The following is a 20,470-nucleotide window of genomic DNA, read 5'->3' as shown; positions in this document are numbered from 1 at the left end:
ACTGCGGGCTGCTTTGTGAAAGTTTAAGAAACGATCGAGAAGAGAACGAAAACTCACAAAGCGATTTCAGCCCGACCCGGGAATCGAACCCGAGACCTCGAGCACAGCAGCCGCGCTTGCGACCACTAGACCAACGAGGTAGTCACAGACATGTGTTAAGGGACCCCCCACACTAGCGTCTTTTGAGCGTCGTCGTCGTGCCAGCGTCCGCGCAACGTCCACCCGACGTCGACGTCGCGGCGACGCGACGCCAGCGCTGGCCGGCTGCCGAACGCCGGGCGTGCGCGGCGCTGGCGTCGCGTAGCCGCGGCTCCTGTCGCGTACAAGCAGTGTGAAAATGGATTCCGACGAAGAAGCACTGCTGCTGATATTACTAATCCAAAAATTTCGGAAACGAAGAGGGCGAGGTACTGGTGGGGAGCGGGGCAAATAGATTGCGTTGAGCATTGTACTTGTTCGCAAAAAAACGTTGAATATACGCGACGCCGCGACGTCGACGTCGGGTGGACGTTGCGCGGACGCTCGCACGACGACGACGCTCGAAAGACGCTAGTGTGGGGGGTCTCTAAGTGAGTGGGTTACAGCATGTATATGTCACCGTAAGATTACAAACATCGTTAGATTACAATCTATCTCGAGAGATTGTAAACTGTCGAATTATTGTAAACCGTAACACCTGATTGCAATTTAACGCATTATTTTTCGCTATATTATAATCTATCGATGAGAAATTGTCAAATTGTCAACTGTCCGAAAGCTCTCCCTGATTGGTCAGTCTTTTTGTAAGATCGAGAGCGATGTAGAGCGGTCAAATTGTCAACTGGCGTAGAACGGAATGCATCTTGCGCGCTGATTGGTAGAACGTCAAAAAAGACAATGTTCTTTGCAACTCCCGGTGTCACAGCTCTTTGACGTGCAAAAATAAGTGACGGTTTAATTTTTTATAAAATCAAAAATTGTACTTAATTTTTAAGACTCAAATTACACACAGTTAAAAATTGTATTAAAAATTGAAGTTAGTGACGAAAACGAATCGCTGCAAAACCGACTCCACGTAGTCTTGTCTGCCCTACCCCTAGAGTGCAATTCAAAACCGCGTAGGCGCGGAGGGGCGAGGCGGCCTGCGAGCTGAGGCGCAGGTAGTTTCAGCGCTCGCCGCCGCGGCTGAGGCTGGCCGGCTCCGCCGGCCAGCAAGCCGAAGCTGCGGTGGTGAGCGTGAAAACCATCTGCGACGATAAGCTCGCATGGGACCGCCGGAGCCCCGCAGCGCCGGAGCCGTGATAGAAGTTATGCTTGCTGCATGTTGCATGCTTACTTCCATGCTGGGTCAATTAATATGGGATGTGTTATATTTTAAACAAAAAATTCAATTGATACGAGTTAAAAAATTAGAAGGTAAATAAATATTTTTATGATGTCATTTAAGAAGTTTACTGTTAGAATGCATGCTACAAATTTAGATGCAAAAAAATAACCATCATGCTGAGTTGTATTTAGAGTGGAAGATAACTCGTGGCTAAGATAGTATTATTTAGATGCTCGACGCTTTATTAATTGTGGCTGACTTAGTAATTTAGAAGGCAACATACATTTTTGGGGGCGAATAATGATATTAAAAAGAAGCCTATTTAATTAGCACCCCTTTTATTTTATTTTTAAATATTAGTTTGTATTTGAAGACAAAATACCTAACTGTATTTTTATAAGAGTTATTTTTATATAAATTTAATACTTGAAGAATTTTTGAAGAGCATTTATTTTATTTAACTGACACCTCTATTTCATTCCTAACTCTACGGGAACTCCATGGGAACAGAACGGCTGGTCGTGATTGGTCGATCTTACAAAAAGACTGACCAATCAGAGAGAGCTTTCGGACAGTTGACAATTTGACAATTTCTCATCGATAGATTATAATATAGCGAAAAATAATGCGTTAAATTGCAATCAGATGTTACGGTTCACAATAATTCGACAGTTTACAATCTCTCGAGATAGATTGTAATCTAACGATGTTTGTAATCTTACGGTAACATATACAAGCTGTTGATTTGCATCCGTGCCATATTGAAGGAGGTTGACATAAAATACGTATATAATCAATTGAAAGTATGGTATGCAGGAAATAGCTGATATGTGAAACTTTTTTTGTTCTTGTATTTTAATAGTATTTCGGAATTAACCCAAGTTTCTGAATGATCGTTTGGTAAAAAAATAAGTTTAATAATAGTGTGATAGAATCGTTGTGACACATTTATGTCTCCACTATAGACAGTGATATCACAGGTTATTCCAGGTCGCCTTCACTACATTAGTTCCCAGACTACTGTCTGAAATCGCCTCTGAGAACATTATTTTATGTATTTTTCTTCACTTGCATTATTGATATTGTTTTTTTTTTTCACAGGGAGAATTGCCCATAGCGATGGCCCTAGCCAACGTAGTGAGCACATCACAGATGGACGAGCTCGCCCGAGTGTTCGTCACACTGTTCGACGCCAAGCATCTGCTAGCGCCGCTGCTGTGGAACATATTCTATAGGGAAGTAGAGGTCAGTATAGTAGGAAAAGCTAGCCAACATCCTAATCTGCCTAGCCTATTCCCAACTATGTTGGAATCAGCTTCAAGTCTAACAGGATGCAGTTGAGTACCAGTTTGCCACATGGAACTATGGAACAAGAAGCCTAACTACAACAACTCAAGATGTATTCGTTCACCTTTAAACAGGCATTGATGGCCAAGATATACTTAGAAATAAGATATAGTACATACAAACTCAGAAAACTTACATTTATATATGTTACCGTAAGATTACAAACATCGTTAGATTACAATCTATCTCGAGAGATTGTAAACTGTCGAATTATTGTGAACCGTAACATCTGATTGCAATTTAACGCATTATTTTTCGCTATATTATAATCTATCGATGAGAAATTGTCAAATTGTCAACTGTCCGAAAGCTCTCTCTGATTGGTCAGTCTTTTTGTAAGATCGACCAATCACGACCAGCCGTTCTGTTCCCATGGAGTTCCCGTAGAGTTAGGAATGAAATAGAGGTGTCAGTTAAATAAAATAAATGCTCTTCAAAAATTCTTCAAGTATTAAATTTATATAAAAATAACTCTTATAAAAATACAGTTAGGTATTTTGTCTTCAAATACAAACTAATATTTAAAAATAAAATAAAAGGGGTGCTAATTAAACAGGCTTCTTTTTAATATCATTATTCGCCCCCAAAAATGTATGTTGCCTTCTAAATTACTAAGTCAGCCACAATTAATAAAGCGTCGAGCATCTAAATAATACTATCTTAGCCACGAGTTATCTTCGACTCTAAATACAACTCAGCATGATGGTTATTTTTTTGCATCTAAATTTGTAGCATGCATTCTAACAGTAAACTTCTTAAATACTATTAAATGACATCATAAAAATATTTATTTACCTTCTAATTTTTTAACTCGTACCTACTGAGTTTTTTGTTTAAAATATAACACATCCCATATTAATTGACCCAGCATGGAAGTAAGCATGCAACATGCAGCAAGCATAACTTCTGTCACGGCTCCGGCGCTGCGGGGCTCCGGCGGTCCCATGCGAGCTTATCGTCGCAGATGGTTTTCACGCTCACCACCGCAGCTTCGGCTTGCTGGCCGGCAGAGCCGGCCAGCCTCAGCCGCGGCGGCGAGCGCTGAAACTACCTGCGCCTCAGCTCGCAGGCCGCCTCGCCCCTCCACGCCTACGCGGTTTTGAATTGCACTCTAGGGGTAGGGCAGACAAGACTACGTGGAGTCGGTTTTGCAGCGATTCGTTTTCGTCACTAACTTCAATTTTTAATACAATTTTTAATTGTGTGTAATTTGAGTCTTAAAAATTAAGTACAATTTTTGATTTTATAAAAAATTAAACCATCACTTATTTTTGCACGTCAAAGAGGTGTGACACCGGGAGTTGCAAAGAACATTGTCTTTTTTGACGTTCTACCAATCAGCGCGCAAGATGCATTCCGTTCTACGCCAGTTGACAATTTGACCGCTCTACATCGCTCTCGATCTTACAAAAAGACTGACCAATCAGGGAGAGCTTTCGGACAGTTGACAATTTCTCATCGATAGATTATAATATAGCGAAAAATAATGCGTTAAATTGCAATCAGGTGTTACGGTTTACAATAATTCGACAGTTTACAATTTCTCGAGATAGATTGTAATCTAACGATGTTTGTAATCTTACGGTGACATATACAATACATATAATATACCGATGATTACAATGACCCTTTCATCCGTTGTTAAACGGTTTTATTTAGCTTACCCCCTTTGTTTTATTATTTATTCTTGGGTCAAATTTAGTAATTCAAATTTCACCCTCTTCAAATGAAAGGGCTACACAAGTAGAATACTGTCAGCAACCCCAGCGGGGCCCAACAGGGCCAAGGCCTGCCGGGGCTGCGGGATTGTTCGAAAGAGTTACCGTGGCCCTGGTATCTACATACAAGGCCTACGACGAAACATAACTGTTTTTAGTCAGTAAGAGTCTGGCACTCCCTTACCGCTGCTGACCCAGGGAGGGGTCACTACTAAAAACTAGAAAATAAAAAATCGGTAAAAAAACTTTTAAGTTAAACGGTTTTATTTTATGTGCACTGAAAACTAGAAAATAAAAAAATAGTTACTTACCTGTCAACCTACGTAGGTGGTCCCGGTCATATTAGGGTAAACCTGGCAATTGTGCCCCACCATTCGAAAAATTGAAATAATAAACAGTGTTATTTAAAGCATGTTTATTAAAGTAATTAGTCTAAACCTCTGACTCAATAGGTATAACAATAACAAAAAAAAACTTCTTAAAAGTAATTAAAATAGCTGATATCAACGATTTCTTAAAGTCTAGGGTGGGGCACATTTCACGGATACATCAGTCATATGTGCCTCAATAAAGCTTCTCATTTTTTAGTCTTCTTTCCTTTCCTTCGATTCCATTTTTATTGTTAATTTGAATGCCACTTTCGTCCATGTTGAAAATTATTTCAGGCTTACCAATTAAATCAGTTTCAGTCAACATTTTCAATAAAATCTTAAAATACATATCAAAATACATGCTTATGACATCTTCTATAGCTTTTTTCGTATTTTCTTTTGTCCATTTTCTTGAATCTGTAGCTTTTTCCTTCACTATTCACTAAAATAAAATAACCGATCAGAAATACTTAAAAATAAAAATATTAAACTAATACAGACTTGGGGCACATTACCCGAAAGAAATCGGGGCGCATTAGCCAAAGTTCAGTACAACGTGCCCCACTTGATTTCAACAAAGAAGTTTAAGAAAAACGAAACGCAATTGTAGGTGCACAATAGTTCCAAGAGGCTAGCTTTAGAATAAAACTTTAAAAACGGAAAAAAACATGAAGCAAACACTTTAACTCAATGTTACAACAGACACAAAACATTTTCAGACTATGATACATACCTTGTGACCACTTTTTCTTCGTTAAAACAAATAAATAACAGCACTGAGTTGTTTACATCGACGCCATACTTCTGTCGCTAACCCGAACGGACCAAATTCGCGGCAAGTTCAATGTATCTGTCAGTTCTGCGAGTGGGGCACATTATCGACTGGGGCACATATGCCTGATTTACCCTAGACTAAAATAAAAACGTGGGGCCTCTCTGAAATCCTACCTATGGCAAAGCATATCTTTATACTTTGGTAGATCATGAGCTCGGCGTTCGCTGGTGAAGCCGCTACGGCTGATTATTGATTGTCAAAATCTCCAGTTACGATTATTATAGTAAGTCGATGCAATCCACACCTATTATACCTCTAGAAGAAAGTACTACAGCAATAGTTAATGGGCCCCACGTTTTTATTTTAGTCTAATATGACCGGGACCACCTACGTAGGTTGACAGGTAAGTAACTATTTTTTTATTTTTTAGTTTTCAGTGCACATAAAATAAAACCGTTTAACTTAAAAGTTTTTTTACCGATTTTTTTTTCGGTAAGAGATTGAAATTTGACATAATTTATATGAAGCTAATGTCAAAATTGAATCTCCAATTGTCGCACTTAGCTACCTACATGAAACCTTCAAATGTCTCCCCCAGGTATCAGACTGCATGCAGACGCTCTTCCGTGGCAACTCTCTTGGCAGCAAGATCATGGCGTTCTGCTTCAAGATATACGGCTACGGCTACCTTCAGAACTTGCTGGAGCCGCTCATCACGGCGCTGCTGGACCAGGCTGATGAGCGAGGAGATATCAGCTTTGAAGTGGATCCGGCGAGGCAAGTGGTCATGTCATCAGCATTTTTAGTGACTCACTGCTGGGCTGTGGCCTCTTCTCATTCAGAGAAGGAATGAGCGTTTAGCACAACGTAAAATTTTGGGCTCATTTGATTATTCCACCAAATCGGCTTATACCATCAAGAACTTACGACTTATTTTGGTCATACAAGGACACGAAATTAAAAAAAAAAAAATACATTTTTATTTTCAGTCTTTTTAAGAATCGTTTTGTTTTTTGTACAACTTTGCAGGGTTCCGTACCCAATGGGTAAAACGGGACCCTATTGTTTTCGCTCCGCTGTCCGTCCGTCCATCCGTCCGTCCGTCCGTCTGTCACCAGGCTGTATCTCATGAACCGTGATAGATAGAGAGCTGAAATTTTCACAGATGATGTATTTTTGTTGCCGCTATAACAACAAATACTGAAAACTAGAATTAAATAAATATTTTGGGGGCTCTCATACAACAAACGTGATTTTATTGTCAGTTTTATAAATTATGGTACGGAACCCTTCGTGCACGAGTCCGACTCGCACTTGGCCGGCTTTTTACGTATGTTTTATATCAAACTTCGCTTCGGCTTCGCACGGCGTAACAGTATTTCCCCACTATTTGATGTATGTTATTATACATATAAACCTTCCTCTTGAAACACTCTATCTGATAAAAAAAGAACCGCATGAAAATCGGTTGCGTAGTTTTGAAGATTTAAGCGTACAAAGGGACATAGGGACAAAAAAGCGACTTTTTTATACTATGTAGTGATTGTGAATACATAATGACTAGTGGCGCCCTCTAAAAATCGTGTATGTTTTTTCTTGCAGATTGGACCCTAACCAGGACATAGAGATGAACAGGTCCAACCTCATAGACCTGACGAAGGAGGTGTTCGACAGGATTGTCGGCTCCGCAGACAAGTTTCCGCCGCAACTGCGAAGCATGTGCCATTGTCTGTATCAGGTCTGTTGTATTTCACGTATCTAGAAAGTCGCGTAAAGCCGTTACAATTCCACGTCACAGGTCGTCACCTTTGTCAAATCATCGGATAACCTTATGAGTATCGTTAGCCCGCGATTTCACCCATTCCTAGTTCTAGCACCCGGAAAAAATAAACCACTATCCTTTCTCGAAGTCCAGTCTTCGAAAATACATAAGCGATTTGAAAAATTCACTGCAAGGTTCTCTATCGGCGGCTGACATCCTAACTAATATTATAAATGTGAAAGTAACTCTGTCTGTCTGTCCGTCTTTTCTTCACGCCTAAACTACTGAACCGATTTGTGTGAAATTTGGTACAGACATAGTTTGGAACTTGAGAAAGGACATAGGATAGTTTTTATTAAAAAAAAAAAAAAAAAAAAAATATTCCGGACATATAGCGCCATCTATTGGTCAAACCAAAAATATGCCGGAAGTCACTATTCCATGCGAACGAAGTCGCGGGTAAAAGCTAGTAGACTATATTTTATCCGGGTAGTTCCCTTGGTAGTTCCCCTGTGTGCTGTAATTTATACTAATATTCTTGTTTTCAGGTACTGAGCAAGAGATTCGCGCAGTTCCCGCAGACGAGTGTCGGTGCAGTTGGCACTGTACTGTTTTTAAGATTTATCAACCCAGCTATTGGTATGTAATATACGTTATATTTCTTCTAGAAGCTTTTGTTACGTATACATATTATTATTTTTTTAAGAAAGTATTAACACAGTATTTCAGAGAGTATTTTATTCTTTCTAAATAAGGCTCAAAACCTCAGATATCACTAGGGAAGACTTTGCTACACTGAGTTGACAGTACAAAATTATTTTCAGTTTTAGCACAAACATTCAAACTTCGGCAGATTTTAACTTAGTTAAATATTCTTCTTCCGAGGCGACGAAAATTTTTGATGCCCTGTATTAACACATTACATTGTCAGTCATAATATAAGCTCTATTTACCCAGTCCAAGAGGTGCCCAATTTGGCTTTTTTTTAGATCTTCGCTAAATACCCTCAGCAGATTTTAAACTTCACTCTATTTACGTAGTGTCTCCCCAAGAGATGGGCATAGTGAACCGTCCCGTGCCGGCGCACGTGAAGCGAGGCCTGATGCTCATGTCCAAGATCCTGCAGAACATCGCCAACCACGTGGAGTTCTCCAAGGAACAGCATATGCTGCCCTTCAACCACTTCTTGAGGGCACACTTTGAAGCTGGACGCAAGTGAGTCAAATTTTTGTTGTGTTGTGGTTTTATGATGATTTAGGAACTAGAAAACAATTTAAAGTTAGCTAACGTATCTGTGGCAACAACTATGGCCTGATAACATCTATAAAAGATGATTAAAGCTGCATCCGTTTCAGGTGGTTTGGCTTTGGCACTTGCGCTGATGGCTAACAAGGCCTATACGGGAGCGACATCGCCGGTCGCAACGTCCGCAGACGAATTGAGTTCCTGGTGATGTTGGAGGCTGTGCCATTCGTTGGTGACGTAGATCGCGTTTTTTGGAGAGCAGATCGAACCAGGCACTGTCATGCGCGACCACTCCATCGGATATTTTTTTCCTCCAACTATCACGGTCATCAGAGAGTTTTTCCCAGATGTTCGGGTCGATTTTAAACGATACCATGTCGCGTTTAACGCTATCTTTAAATCGCAACAATGGCCGCCCAACTGGTCGCTTGGCATCTGATATTTGGCCGAGGAGAGTTTGTCTTGGCAAACGAGAAGGTTCCATCCGCTGCACATGCCCTAGCCAGCGCAATCTTCTTTGTTTAAGAAGTGCGGTTATGCTAGGTATGCACGCCATACTAAGCACCTTCTCGTTTGTTACTCGATCCTTCCAAGAAATATCCAAAATGCGCCGGAGACAGCGCATATGGAAGTTGTTTAATCTCCGCTCCTGTTTAGCATACGATGTCCAGGTCTCCGCGCCATACAAGAGTATGGATAAGATGCATGTCTGGTAGATAATAATCTTAGTCTTAACTGTTAGATATTTGTTGTGCCAAACTCTTGCGCTCAGCTTCCCGAACATCGTAGAGGCCTTACCGATGCGGCTGTTTATTTCGGCGTCCAGGCAAAGGTTATTTGTGACTGTGGATCCCAGGTAGCAGAAGTTTTCAACAACCTCCAGTGGTGAACCATCCAGTGAGATTGTGGGTATCTCAGTGATCCCCTGCGTCATAATTACCGTCTTCCTTTCGTTGATTGACATAGAGAATTGCTTACAAGCTTTATTAAACCTATCCAGCATTTCCTGAAGTTGCGATGGGCTTGAAGCAACAAATGCTGCATCATCCGCAAACAGTAAGCTATCAACGATAATATCCTGGCGATGTTTTTTGGATTTAAGGAGCGAAATATTGAAGAGCTTACCATCCACCCTGGTGTGAAGGTGTATGCCTTGTTGATTATCTCCGAACGCAACTTTGAGGAGTACAGAGAAAAATATACCGAACAGTGTTGGTGCTAGTACACAACCCTGCCGGACCCCTCTTCTCATGTCAAACGGGTCAGATGTATTGCCCTTAAAAACAACAGAGGCTTTCATGTCTTCATGGAAAAGCCTTATTAGGTTTAACAGCTTCGGTGGACAGCCAATCCTCTGCAGCACAGCGTATAGTCCCTCCCTGCTCACAGTATCGAATGCCTTGTTAAGGTCAACAAAGGCCGTTAGCAGAGGTGTTCTTTGTTCCCTACACTTTTCTTGAAGTTGCCGGAATGTAAATATCATGTCTGTGGTAGATCTTTGTGCGCGAAAGCCACACTGAGATTCAGGATATACTCGATCAGCTAGCAATTGTAACTTGGAAAGGATCATACGACCAAGTAGTTTGCCAGCTATACTTAGTAAGGAAATTCCACGGTATGAATTGCAGTCGCCGCGGTCGCCCTTTCCTTTGTACAATGTGATGATGTTTGCATCGCGCATATCCTGAGGGATGTATTCTTCATTCCAGCATTTCACAAAAAAGTTGTAGAGTATAGGACCCACACAACGCACCTTGATAATTTCAGCTAGAACACCGTCAATTCCCGGACTTTTACCGCTCTTTAGCTGGTTGATAGCGGTAATAAATTGCTCAACTGTAGGTACAGCGTCGAGCTCGGTGCAAACAGGTAACTCGGGGAACATTTGAACTGCTTTGGGCTCTACACCAATGGGTTGAGAGTAGAGATTTGAGTAGTGTTCTACCCATCTATGAAGCTGCCGATCCGCATCTAAGATGCAAGAGCCGTCAGCCTCCTTTAGGCGAGCTGTTTTGCTTGGTAAAGGGCCCAGCGCTTTCTTAATAACCGAGTATACGCCAGAAAAGTTGCCAGTTGAAGCATGACTCTGAATACTCTTACAAAGTTCCAACCAGTAAGAATTGGCACAAAAGCGCACATTGCGTTGGAGGTCTGCTTTGCATGGAATGTTCGAGTGTGCAGAATGTCCCCCAAGTTCTTCTTTCTAGTCAATATGGTGTCCAACTGATGCCAGTGTTTTGAGCGAGGATGTTTCCAGGACACTTTGTGCATAAACTTTCCTTTAAAGTAGGTATTGGTTACACAAAGCAGATTCTGCGAACAGAATTCTAAGAGACGTTGCCCGTTCTCATTTAATGTCCCTACACCGTGACTACCCATACAATCTGGCCAGGATGCATTCGATTGACCCACACGTGCATTAAAATCCCCTAGGATAATTAGGCGATCCCCTGACCGAACCCTACTTAGCGTTTCACATAGTTGGTCGTAAAAAAGGTCTTTGGATTCGGGAGAAGATTTTAAAGTCGGTGCATAAGCGGATATTAAGGTGACAAAGCCGCTGCTTGTGCTTAAACGACACGTCATAATGCGTTCCGACACTCCTCGAGGATCGTCTATTGCACTGAGTAGGTCATTCCTTACAGCAAATCCTACTCCATGTTGGCGACTTTCGGAAGATTCCTTTCCTTTCCAGTAGAACGTGTAGTTGGTCTCACGTAACGAACCTTCATCAGGTAATCTGGTTTCTTGAAGAGCTGCTACAGCTATGTTGAGTCTCCAAAGTTCCGCGTCTATTACCGCAGTTTTGCGCAGATGTTGAGTGCAATCAGAGCTTCCAGAGGTGTCCGGGAAGCCTGTCCTCATAGTACGGACATTCCATGTACCAAAGCGCATGGATTCGCGTTTCGGAGTTTTTTTATTGTTGTTATTTCTTTTTGCCGCAGGTGAAATCGTTAACGGCACCGACACTCTAGTTATACTAGTGCTTCCCACACCCAAGGGAAACAGGCCAGCACCGAGACGGACGAGTACCTTACTGGCCGGGGGCTGCCCGGCTTGAAGCGGGCGGTAACTAGTCAATGGGCCTTCGATGGACCCTCCCACTGTCGAGAGTGACCCCTGGCGTCCGCGCTTACGTCTATCTGCTTGGACTTATAACCGGTCACTGCCACTCCCCGTGTTGTTTTCCACACAGCATAGCTGTAGTGGGTGAAGTGACCTCTCCACGGATGCTGCATCGCCTGGGATGCAATTAAGATAGTGCAGGCTTTCCCAAGACCTACACCACTCTCTCGGCGTCTCCGACTGGATCCACAGGAACGACGAGTCGTTACGTGCGGAGTCGGATTCGCTGCAGGTGCTTACGGCTCCACCACCACCGGGTTTATTTCGAGTTGACCGTCTCTGTGGGGAAAGGACTGCTAACGTATCTGTGGCATGTTGTTTGTAACAAGATATAAAGGTTATAGCTTACATGTCGTCTCTCCCAGCTAGTATAATTAATATTATTTAAATGTAGGCTTTAAGTATTGCTCTTTAGATGTACTTTACATTGGCGTTGTGCTAATTTATGTTGCCAATGAGAATTGTATCTAAAGAGATGTACTTAAAGAACATATTTGAATAATATTATTTGTGCCAGGCGGGAGCGGCTTTAAAATTTCTGGTTTGTTAATAATAGTAAATATATGACTAAATTATGTAAATCTGTAACGTTATATCACAAAATTGTAACACTATGTAGCCAATCATAAATACGACACCCTTTTTACTTCCATTTCACTATAGCTTCCACAAAATCAACCTTACAATTTTTTTTCCCAGGTTCTTCATCCAAATAGCATCAGACTGTGAATCCATAGACCAAACCTCCCACAACTTATCGTTCATAAGCGACGCTAACGTGGTAGCCTTGCACCGACTGCTGTGGAACCACCAGGAGAGGATAGGAGACTACCTGTCCTGCAGCAGGGACCACAAGGCCGTGGGGAGACGACCTTTTGATAAGGTAATGTGGGTTAAACCATTCCTCTTTCCAAAATTGCACGCTTTTCTAAGTAGCCGGGGATAACACATAATATAAAGCCTTCAAATATCTTCGTGTCCACTTAAACTACGGTAATGTATCTCAAAACATCTGATGGTCTTTGTTAAATCGTACGCACTTTTTCGTGTAACCTCATTAAAATAAAATGTCGTCATACTAAGTTAAACTACGAAGTAGTATCAATATAGCTTTGCTACAAAGAGGGCGTAGTATTGATACAACATTGCTACGACATAGTAATGATCCAATTTGACTACGGCGTAGTAATGATAACTTTGCTACGGCGTAGTCTTCACATACTTCAACGTAGCCAATAGTATTGCAGATTTATTTCTCTAAGCAAACATGTTTTTCTATTACAGATGGCAACACTGCTCGCCTACCTAGGACCCCCAGAACATAAGCCGATTGAGTCGTAAGTATTTAATTTAACGTTTATTTACCTAACTTCCTACTGATTTCCAATATAAATTCAACGAGTCTTAATTCCATTTCACTTTAGAGTCTAGCATAAATTGATTGATTGTGATCAGAAAAAAATCTGATCATCAGTAAATATAATCTTACCATCTCGCCAAAATTCGATCCCCAACAAAGTAAGGATGTGTCCTGCTTGGGCGAAACAACGCGAACGCAATGCTAAGCGATATAAATCAATATGTATGTATATGTGCGCAATGTCACGTAGGTCACTTCAAAACAAATAGACTGTCTGTTGCTTTAGCATCGCTTCACGTTCGCATCCAAATCGCTCACATAAGACATACCGTAACTTCACAATCTCTTCTACTTCCTCCCCCACAAACCAGCATGACTCTTACTCAGTCTCTCTTCCAGCACTTCAAGTCTGCTATTCTCCTCGTACGCTCGCTGGTCCTCCATAGACATCTCCTCTACGAACTTCGAGGAGTTCATAGTGAAACATAATATGCATAAGAAAGAGGAGTTCAAGAGTATCAAGAGTTTGAATATATTCTATCAAGCTGGTACTAGTAAATTGGGCAATCCGGTGTTTTACTTCATTTCTAGGAGATATAAGTAAGTATAATTTATTTATTTTATAAATTAGATATTATGTGCCTAGCTTTTTTTCAACTAGGTTGGAGTCGGCCTCCAAGATATTGATATTATTCTAGTTTTCAGTATTTGTGGTTATAACGGCGTCAGAAATACATCATCTGTGAAAATTTCAACTCTCTAACTATCACGGTTCATGAGTGACAGACGGATGGACGGACAGAGGAGCGAAAATTATAGGGTCCCGTTTTACCCTTTGGGTACAGAACCCTAAAATGAAAAGCGACTGCCTATCTGGTCTCCTCAACCTCATCTTTGTAATCCGATACCCCTTGGTTAGACTGAGATTTTCTACCTTCTGACTCACTGCCAAAGCCAACCCACCAATTTGATGAACTCGTCATGACAAGATAGTCATACAATCACTGGAAACCTTGACAAGCGATTTGTAACTTTATGATCGATTGATCCGTGCGGCTGTTAATTACCCACGAGCTCCATTATTTTTTCTACATAATACAAAATCTTGCTCAAAGTTCTCTGCGCTAACTTGCGCAAGTTAGCGCATACTTGCGCATCATCTTATGCACAAATATCATAATATTTTGCGCGAGTATTATTAGCTATTTACTTACCATGCTTATCACTAACATTACCAACTTATAACCCAATGCGTTAGAGAGGCAAACGAATTAAAACATTTACAAAAATAAAATGTGTTGTGGTTGGATATTGTATAAGTCTATAAGTAAAAATATATAACCCCAACAACGTTCATCACCCACAGGATAGGCGAAGTGAACGCAGACCTGCTAATATACCACGTGATCCTAACCCTGAAGCCGTTCTGCCAGCAACCCTTCGAGCTGATCGTGGACTTCACGCACACCAACTCTGACAACAGGTTCAGGTGATGATCACTATATAGGTTTATGGCTGGCGCTTATATGGTGGGGGGTAGGGGGTATTGTTGTTGATATTGTTTTTTTGTTGGGGGCTTAAAATCAATTGGATTAAAAAATATATATAAATTGCTCTTATTCGTCTGTCTTTTAGACAGTTTTCAATTCGATAAGGATTGAATTGTAATTTATTGGCATAAAGTTAGTTTTTACTGCCATTAGATTAAGAACAAAATTATCTTCATTTACACACGTGAAACTCAATTTTACACCTATTGTTTAATAAAAAATAAAATATTAACCAAATAGATGTAACGTATTGAAAATCGAAATTAAATTTGTTTCGTCACCAACCTGGATTTGTGCGCAAAAGAAGCGTCACATTATAAAGCTTGATCGAGGTGTTACAAAGATGTAAGGAGAAAAAAATACATGTTTTGTTCGTCTTCAATATAAGGTTTTGCTTATATTGAAGACGAACAAACGAATTGGTTAATGGACTACGTGCACTTTACGTCATAGCTGGTTTATTTGATTTTAGACTCTAACACAGACAAGTAATTTCGATAACAATTTCCAAACGTTTTGCGCTCCGCTCCACCATATTTGCGCAGGCCCATACGCTCGTTTGCATTAGTCGGTATTTCTATTTTTATATAGATATTCTTATATTTTCTGGGTTTTCTGATGGTTTTGGTGTTTGAAATCTTTACAAATAATTTAACAAAATTATTATTTTCCATTAGTAACATGAAAGTGTTTCATCAAGCCTTACGTAAAACGGTGGTCAGAATGTTAATTTTGACACGCAGATCAATCATCAAAACAATTTCCTACAGTCATCTTGCTATTTGACCACGAGCAAAGTAAGGTGTGTTCTGCGTGGGCGAATCAACGCGAACGCAATGCTAAGCGATTCAAAGCAAATAAAAAAAAATACTTGGAATAAACATACATTTACTCAAATATCCACAGTTTTGCGATTGAAACGCACCTTAGACTACTCATTATATGGATTACATCAGAAAAGTTAGCTAATATATTCAGAAGTCCTTTTAGTATGAACTTAGTTTGTTTTTCCTCCAAAAACGATCTCTGTAGTGCCTTGCCTTTACTATTTTCTTGTACTCCTATAGATTTTAACTATACAAAACTTATTATAGTCAGTCTTTAGGTATTGCAAAGAATCGTGAGAAGGCGCCCGGGTGTCACCATTGTGCGGACAGCCCCGAGGACACGGTGGACCACACAGTCCAGGTGTGCCTCGCATGGGAGGGGCACCGCCGGGTCCTCGTCGAGGCTTTGGGCGGCGGCGACCTCTCGCGTCCGGGCCTGTTTCAGGCCATGGTCCGGGGCGAGAGGGAATGGGATGCCGTCGCCTCCTTCTGCGAAGCGGTCATGCTCGAGAAGGAGGAGGCGGAACGCCAGAGAGTTCGCACCTCTCATCCCGGCCGCCGCGCTGGACCAGGTAGACACCATGGGCGCCGGGTGTCGCGAGATGACTCCCGGCCACCGTAGGCGTGGGTCTGTGGGCGGTGAGTTCGGGTGGCTCATCGTCCCTCTGTCTACTTAGACGACAGACCCGTGTCGACGGCGCGCGTTGTTCCACGCGTGAGTCAAAGAGATGTCAGCAACCCCAGCGGGGCCCAGCAGGGCCAAGGCCTGCCGGGGCTGCGGGATTGTTCGAAAGAGTTACCGCGGCCCTGGTACACAAAAGGCCTATGACGGAACACGACGGTTTTTAGTCAGTAAGAGTCTGACACTCCCTCTCCGCTGCTAACCCACAGCGGGAGGGGTCATTTTTTTTTTTGCTTTGCAATACCTTTGCACCTTTGCAATACCTTTTTTTGAAAAAAAAGGTATTGCAAAGAATCCTGTTTTAGAATTAATATTTTCTCCCTTCTTCAAACAAATCACAATATACCCTGTTCTTTTCTATACTTGTAGTGTAAAAACCCCTTAGTTTGACGACATCACACAAACATTAAGTAGAATACTATCTCTAGTTACATTATGGAATACCCATTTTTGCTTCCAATTATAAAAATTGTTTTATCTTTAGTTAAACGCCTACTCAACTGGAGTATAGTGTGTTCAAGTATGAGAATATTTCACACTGTGTTAACTACTGCCCGTATCGGGATAAAATATAGCCTATGTTACTCGGGAAGAGCGTAGCGCCCCAACAGTGAAAGAATTTAACAAATCGGTTCAATAGTTCCGGAGCCCTAAGGATACAAAAAATCCTTTTCACCATTATATATTTCAAAATTTACCTTTAATAAGTTATTTTGAAAAACTGTAAGTCAAAAACATAAGACTCCGATGAAATGAGAACCTCCTCCTTTTTTGAAGTCGGTTAACCAGTACTTGTTTGCATGGTATTACAGAGTCGTTTTGTAGATCGACTAATGTAAATGAGCACTTAGATAAGTTGCTTTGGAAACTATACACACAGAAAATATTGCATATTTGATACTACATTTATAACAAAAATAATCTTATAAAAAGTTTTTAATTTGATTCACGGTATTAAATATTCAATTAAAGCAAAGGCAGTAATGTTATGCACAGAATAACTGGAACGAAAATTATTACACATGTGATAATATTCATTAGACTTTTTACAAAACTACCTTCAATACATATAAAATACTGAGAAAATAACTATTACTTGGATACGAGTCTTTTTTCATTGAATTGCAGCTCGTTAGTACACCTGTTGGCAAAAACAGAGTCGCATTATGTAAATCTCTTACTGCGAATTTAGAAGTAACGTTTTATTTTATTTTTTCTTAAAGATAAGGTGCAATAAGGTCACCATGTTTTCTGTGTATAATATTACTGCCAAAAACACAAATAATGCTTGCATACTAAGACTTATAAACCGTAATATTAAAATTTAATAAGTTATTTGTGGTGGAAATTAAAGTGGTATAAATAATAATCATTTATTTTAATTCATATTTCATGATTTAAAGCCCAGTGATTTATAAACTTCTCAACTCCCTTTTAGCAGAATCTGCTCCTTAAATCGACTTGTATTTATAAAACGCAGGAATACCTGACAGTTTTTGACGCAGTTGACAGTTTCTATCAGTGCGGTTTCACAACAAGTACCATTTATACCACTTTAAACACCACAAATAACAAAACCAATTTTTCCAACTAAACACCGATTTCAGAACGGATTTCCTGCAGAAATGGTTCACAGTGTTACCCGAAGTGGCCTACATAAACATTCACGCTTGCTATATATATAACTGTAATAGTTGGGTGCGCGAGTATACTAAGTTCCATGAAGCTATATTGGCTCCGTTGAGAGTAAGTAAAAATACTGAAATACTTTAAATGTTTTCCAATAATGTAAGGTTTAAATAGCATCTAGCCTTTTCCCAATCATATGAGAGTCGAGTTCAGACTAATAGGTTACAGCAATATACCATGAAGCGACTGCCTATCTGACCCCAAAAGATTACCCAGACAACTTGACACCCCTTGGTTAAATTGGTGTCATGTCATTTTCTGGCGTCTGATCTGACGTGTTATTTAGAATTTAAAAACTTTAAAAGAATACTAATGTTCAAAACTAGCCTTTCAAAATACAAGATTCAAAAAAGGGCTCATACTTTTATAATTTTTAACTCTCATTTTGCAGTCACCATAAATATTGTTAGAAAAATGTGATTTAAATTGCTAGATAGCAAGAAGAATTAATTATTACTTTCTTCAAGAATACCAAAATAGACAAACATAACAGTCCAGTCTATGTTTTTGCCAATATCTGTTAATACTACATACATGCTCATATTTAAACAAATTATATTTCTTAACTTTCAGGGTAACCGCAAACTGATATTCATAGACAACCACAGCCGTCTCAGTGAATACGTAGAGGTGGAACAACAGAAGTTACCAGGTGCTACTCTAGCGTTGGAAGAAGACCTTAAAGTTTTTAATAACGCGCTTAAGTTGTCGCATAAGGATACCAAAGTTGCTATTAAGGTAAGTCTAGCACTCTAGCTATAGACTTTTCTAAACTATATTTTAGAGGGGATTTCAATAACCTATCTCTCTTTTGATTTGGTTACTGGAGATAGGAATTTGATGTTACTTGTGTGGAGTTAATGACAAAATTCTAACGCTAGTAAGCAGAACCACAGATATTTAAAGTGTTTACATCCAGTGTAATAGAATGCTACTGAGTACCAGAGTGCCACATGTAGTAACTGGGTATCTAATCTCTTCAACCCAGTTACCCAGGCCATATGATACCCCTAAGTGAGACTGGTTGTCAGGCTTTCTGGCTTCTGACTACCCGTAACTACTGCCAAAGTTCGTCTAATGACGGGTTCTTCCAAAATAATGAGTCTTGATAATTGACAACAGGTTCTTTGAAAATCTTTAATCTTACTATATGAATTAACCCTCTCTTTTTGTTGTAGGTTGGACCGACTGCTCTTCAAATAACGTCAGTAGAAAAGACCAAAGTGCTTGGTCTACCCGTGCTACTAAATGATGTGTATTATGCTTCTGAAATTGACGAGGTAAGTGTACACATTTACAATATGTTAAGATTACTTGGTCGTACCCGAATGGTTAAAAAATATAATTTACACAATTTCTTGACTAAATAAAAAGATCGCTTTTGCCGTCGGTAACACCGACTTACTGCACCTGGATAAGAAGTAGCCTATACGTTATTTTGACGTTGAAGCTATATTACTAAACATCAAAATCAAAATCCACGTGAAGAGTAACAAGGATACTCAAACTTTCACAACATTTTGACGTTATAATATTTGTTTGATGAAAGTAACAATATAAATAAATAATCATGTATAATTGACGCGTTTAAGTAAACTATCAAATTCTTCAGCTTTATAATATTAGTATTGATTTAAGTGCTTTCCTAATTAACCCTTTTTTAGAATAGAATAGAGTAGAATAGAATATCCTTTATTTCTAAGTATATGGTACATTGAGGTTTTAAATTGAATATAATTTCACATACATTACCATTGCTGGTGTAGAAATATTTAGTTTAAAAAGAGAAAAAAAAGTAATTATAAAAATGTCAAGTAAATTGAATCACAAAAAAAATGTATAAGTAATTATATGATAGTAATTAGAAGTAGGTAACAATATTATTTTTTATTTAATATAAAATGTTACACTTCCCAGGTGTGCCTAGTAGACGACAACCAATTCTCCCTGTCTATAATCAACGAGTCTACGCCACTGAGCTTTATACACAACGACTGTGACAACATAGTGCAGTCCATCATACATATCCGCAATAGATGGGAGCTTAGCCAGCCGGTAAGTATACCTGATCATCATCATCATCTTCCTGTCCTTCATCATCTCCCGAGCTTTTCCCAACTATGTTGGGACGGGTTCCAGTCTCACCGGATGCAGCTGAGTACCAGTGTGCCACAAGGAGCGACTGCCCCCTCAACCCAGTTACCTTATACCCCTTGGCAGGACTCCAATACCACTTGGTAGGACTCCAAATCCAGATGGTAGGACTCCAATTACACTTCTAATACCCCTTGATAAACTGTATCTAAGGATATCAGTAATAATAAAATAGAACGAATCGTCAATATGACATCTATTCATGACGTCATGAGCCCTGGCCAGTATACTAGGTTATATCTAGGTACACATGCATGAAGGTTATGCTACAAAAGTACGCACAATTCTCCCTGTCTATAATCAACGAGTCTACGCCACTGAGCTTTATACACAACGACTGTGACAACATAGTGCAGTCCATCATACATATCCGCAATAGATGGGAGCTTAGCCAGCCGGTAAGTATACCTGATCATCATCATCATCTTCCTGTCCTTCATCATCTCCCGAGCTTTTCCCAACTATGTTGGGACGGGTTCCAGTCTCACCGGATGCAGCTGAGTACCAGTGTGCCACAAGGAGCGACTGCCCCCTCAACCCAGTTACCTTATACCCCTT

The 20,470-nt window shown here is 40.2% G+C and overlaps 1 protein-coding gene across 1 annotated transcript in view; it reads left to right on the top strand.

The window, feature by feature from the left end:
* LOC124643694 (neurofibromin) overlaps positions 1 to 20,470 on the top strand; it is a 79,358-nt gene that overhangs the window by 30,541 nt on the left and 28,347 nt on the right. The window contains exons 27-39 of the mRNA XM_047182730.1: positions 2,408 to 2,551; positions 6,116 to 6,294; positions 7,120 to 7,255; positions 7,828 to 7,918; positions 8,320 to 8,494; positions 12,350 to 12,533; positions 12,935 to 12,987; positions 13,410 to 13,610; positions 14,377 to 14,499; positions 17,677 to 17,815; positions 18,332 to 18,496; positions 18,937 to 19,038; positions 19,676 to 19,813. Coding sequence (XP_047038686.1) covers positions 2,408 to 2,551; positions 6,116 to 6,294; positions 7,120 to 7,255; positions 7,828 to 7,918; positions 8,320 to 8,494; positions 12,350 to 12,533; positions 12,935 to 12,987; positions 13,410 to 13,610; positions 14,377 to 14,499; positions 17,677 to 17,815; positions 18,332 to 18,496; positions 18,937 to 19,038; positions 19,676 to 19,813 — 1,830 coding nt within the window. The remainder of the gene's footprint in view (positions 1 to 2,407; positions 2,552 to 6,115; positions 6,295 to 7,119; positions 7,256 to 7,827; positions 7,919 to 8,319; positions 8,495 to 12,349; positions 12,534 to 12,934; positions 12,988 to 13,409; positions 13,611 to 14,376; positions 14,500 to 17,676; positions 17,816 to 18,331; positions 18,497 to 18,936; positions 19,039 to 19,675; positions 19,814 to 20,470) is intronic.

The sequence above is a fragment of the Helicoverpa zea genome, chromosome 28 (assembly GCF_022581195.2).
Source record: "Helicoverpa zea isolate HzStark_Cry1AcR chromosome 28, ilHelZeax1.1, whole genome shotgun sequence".
Taxonomy (NCBI): Eukaryota; Metazoa; Arthropoda; class Insecta; order Lepidoptera; family Noctuidae; genus Helicoverpa; species Helicoverpa zea.
Note: the sequence above shows the minus strand (reverse complement) of the source record. Positions and strands in the feature narration are given on the sequence as shown.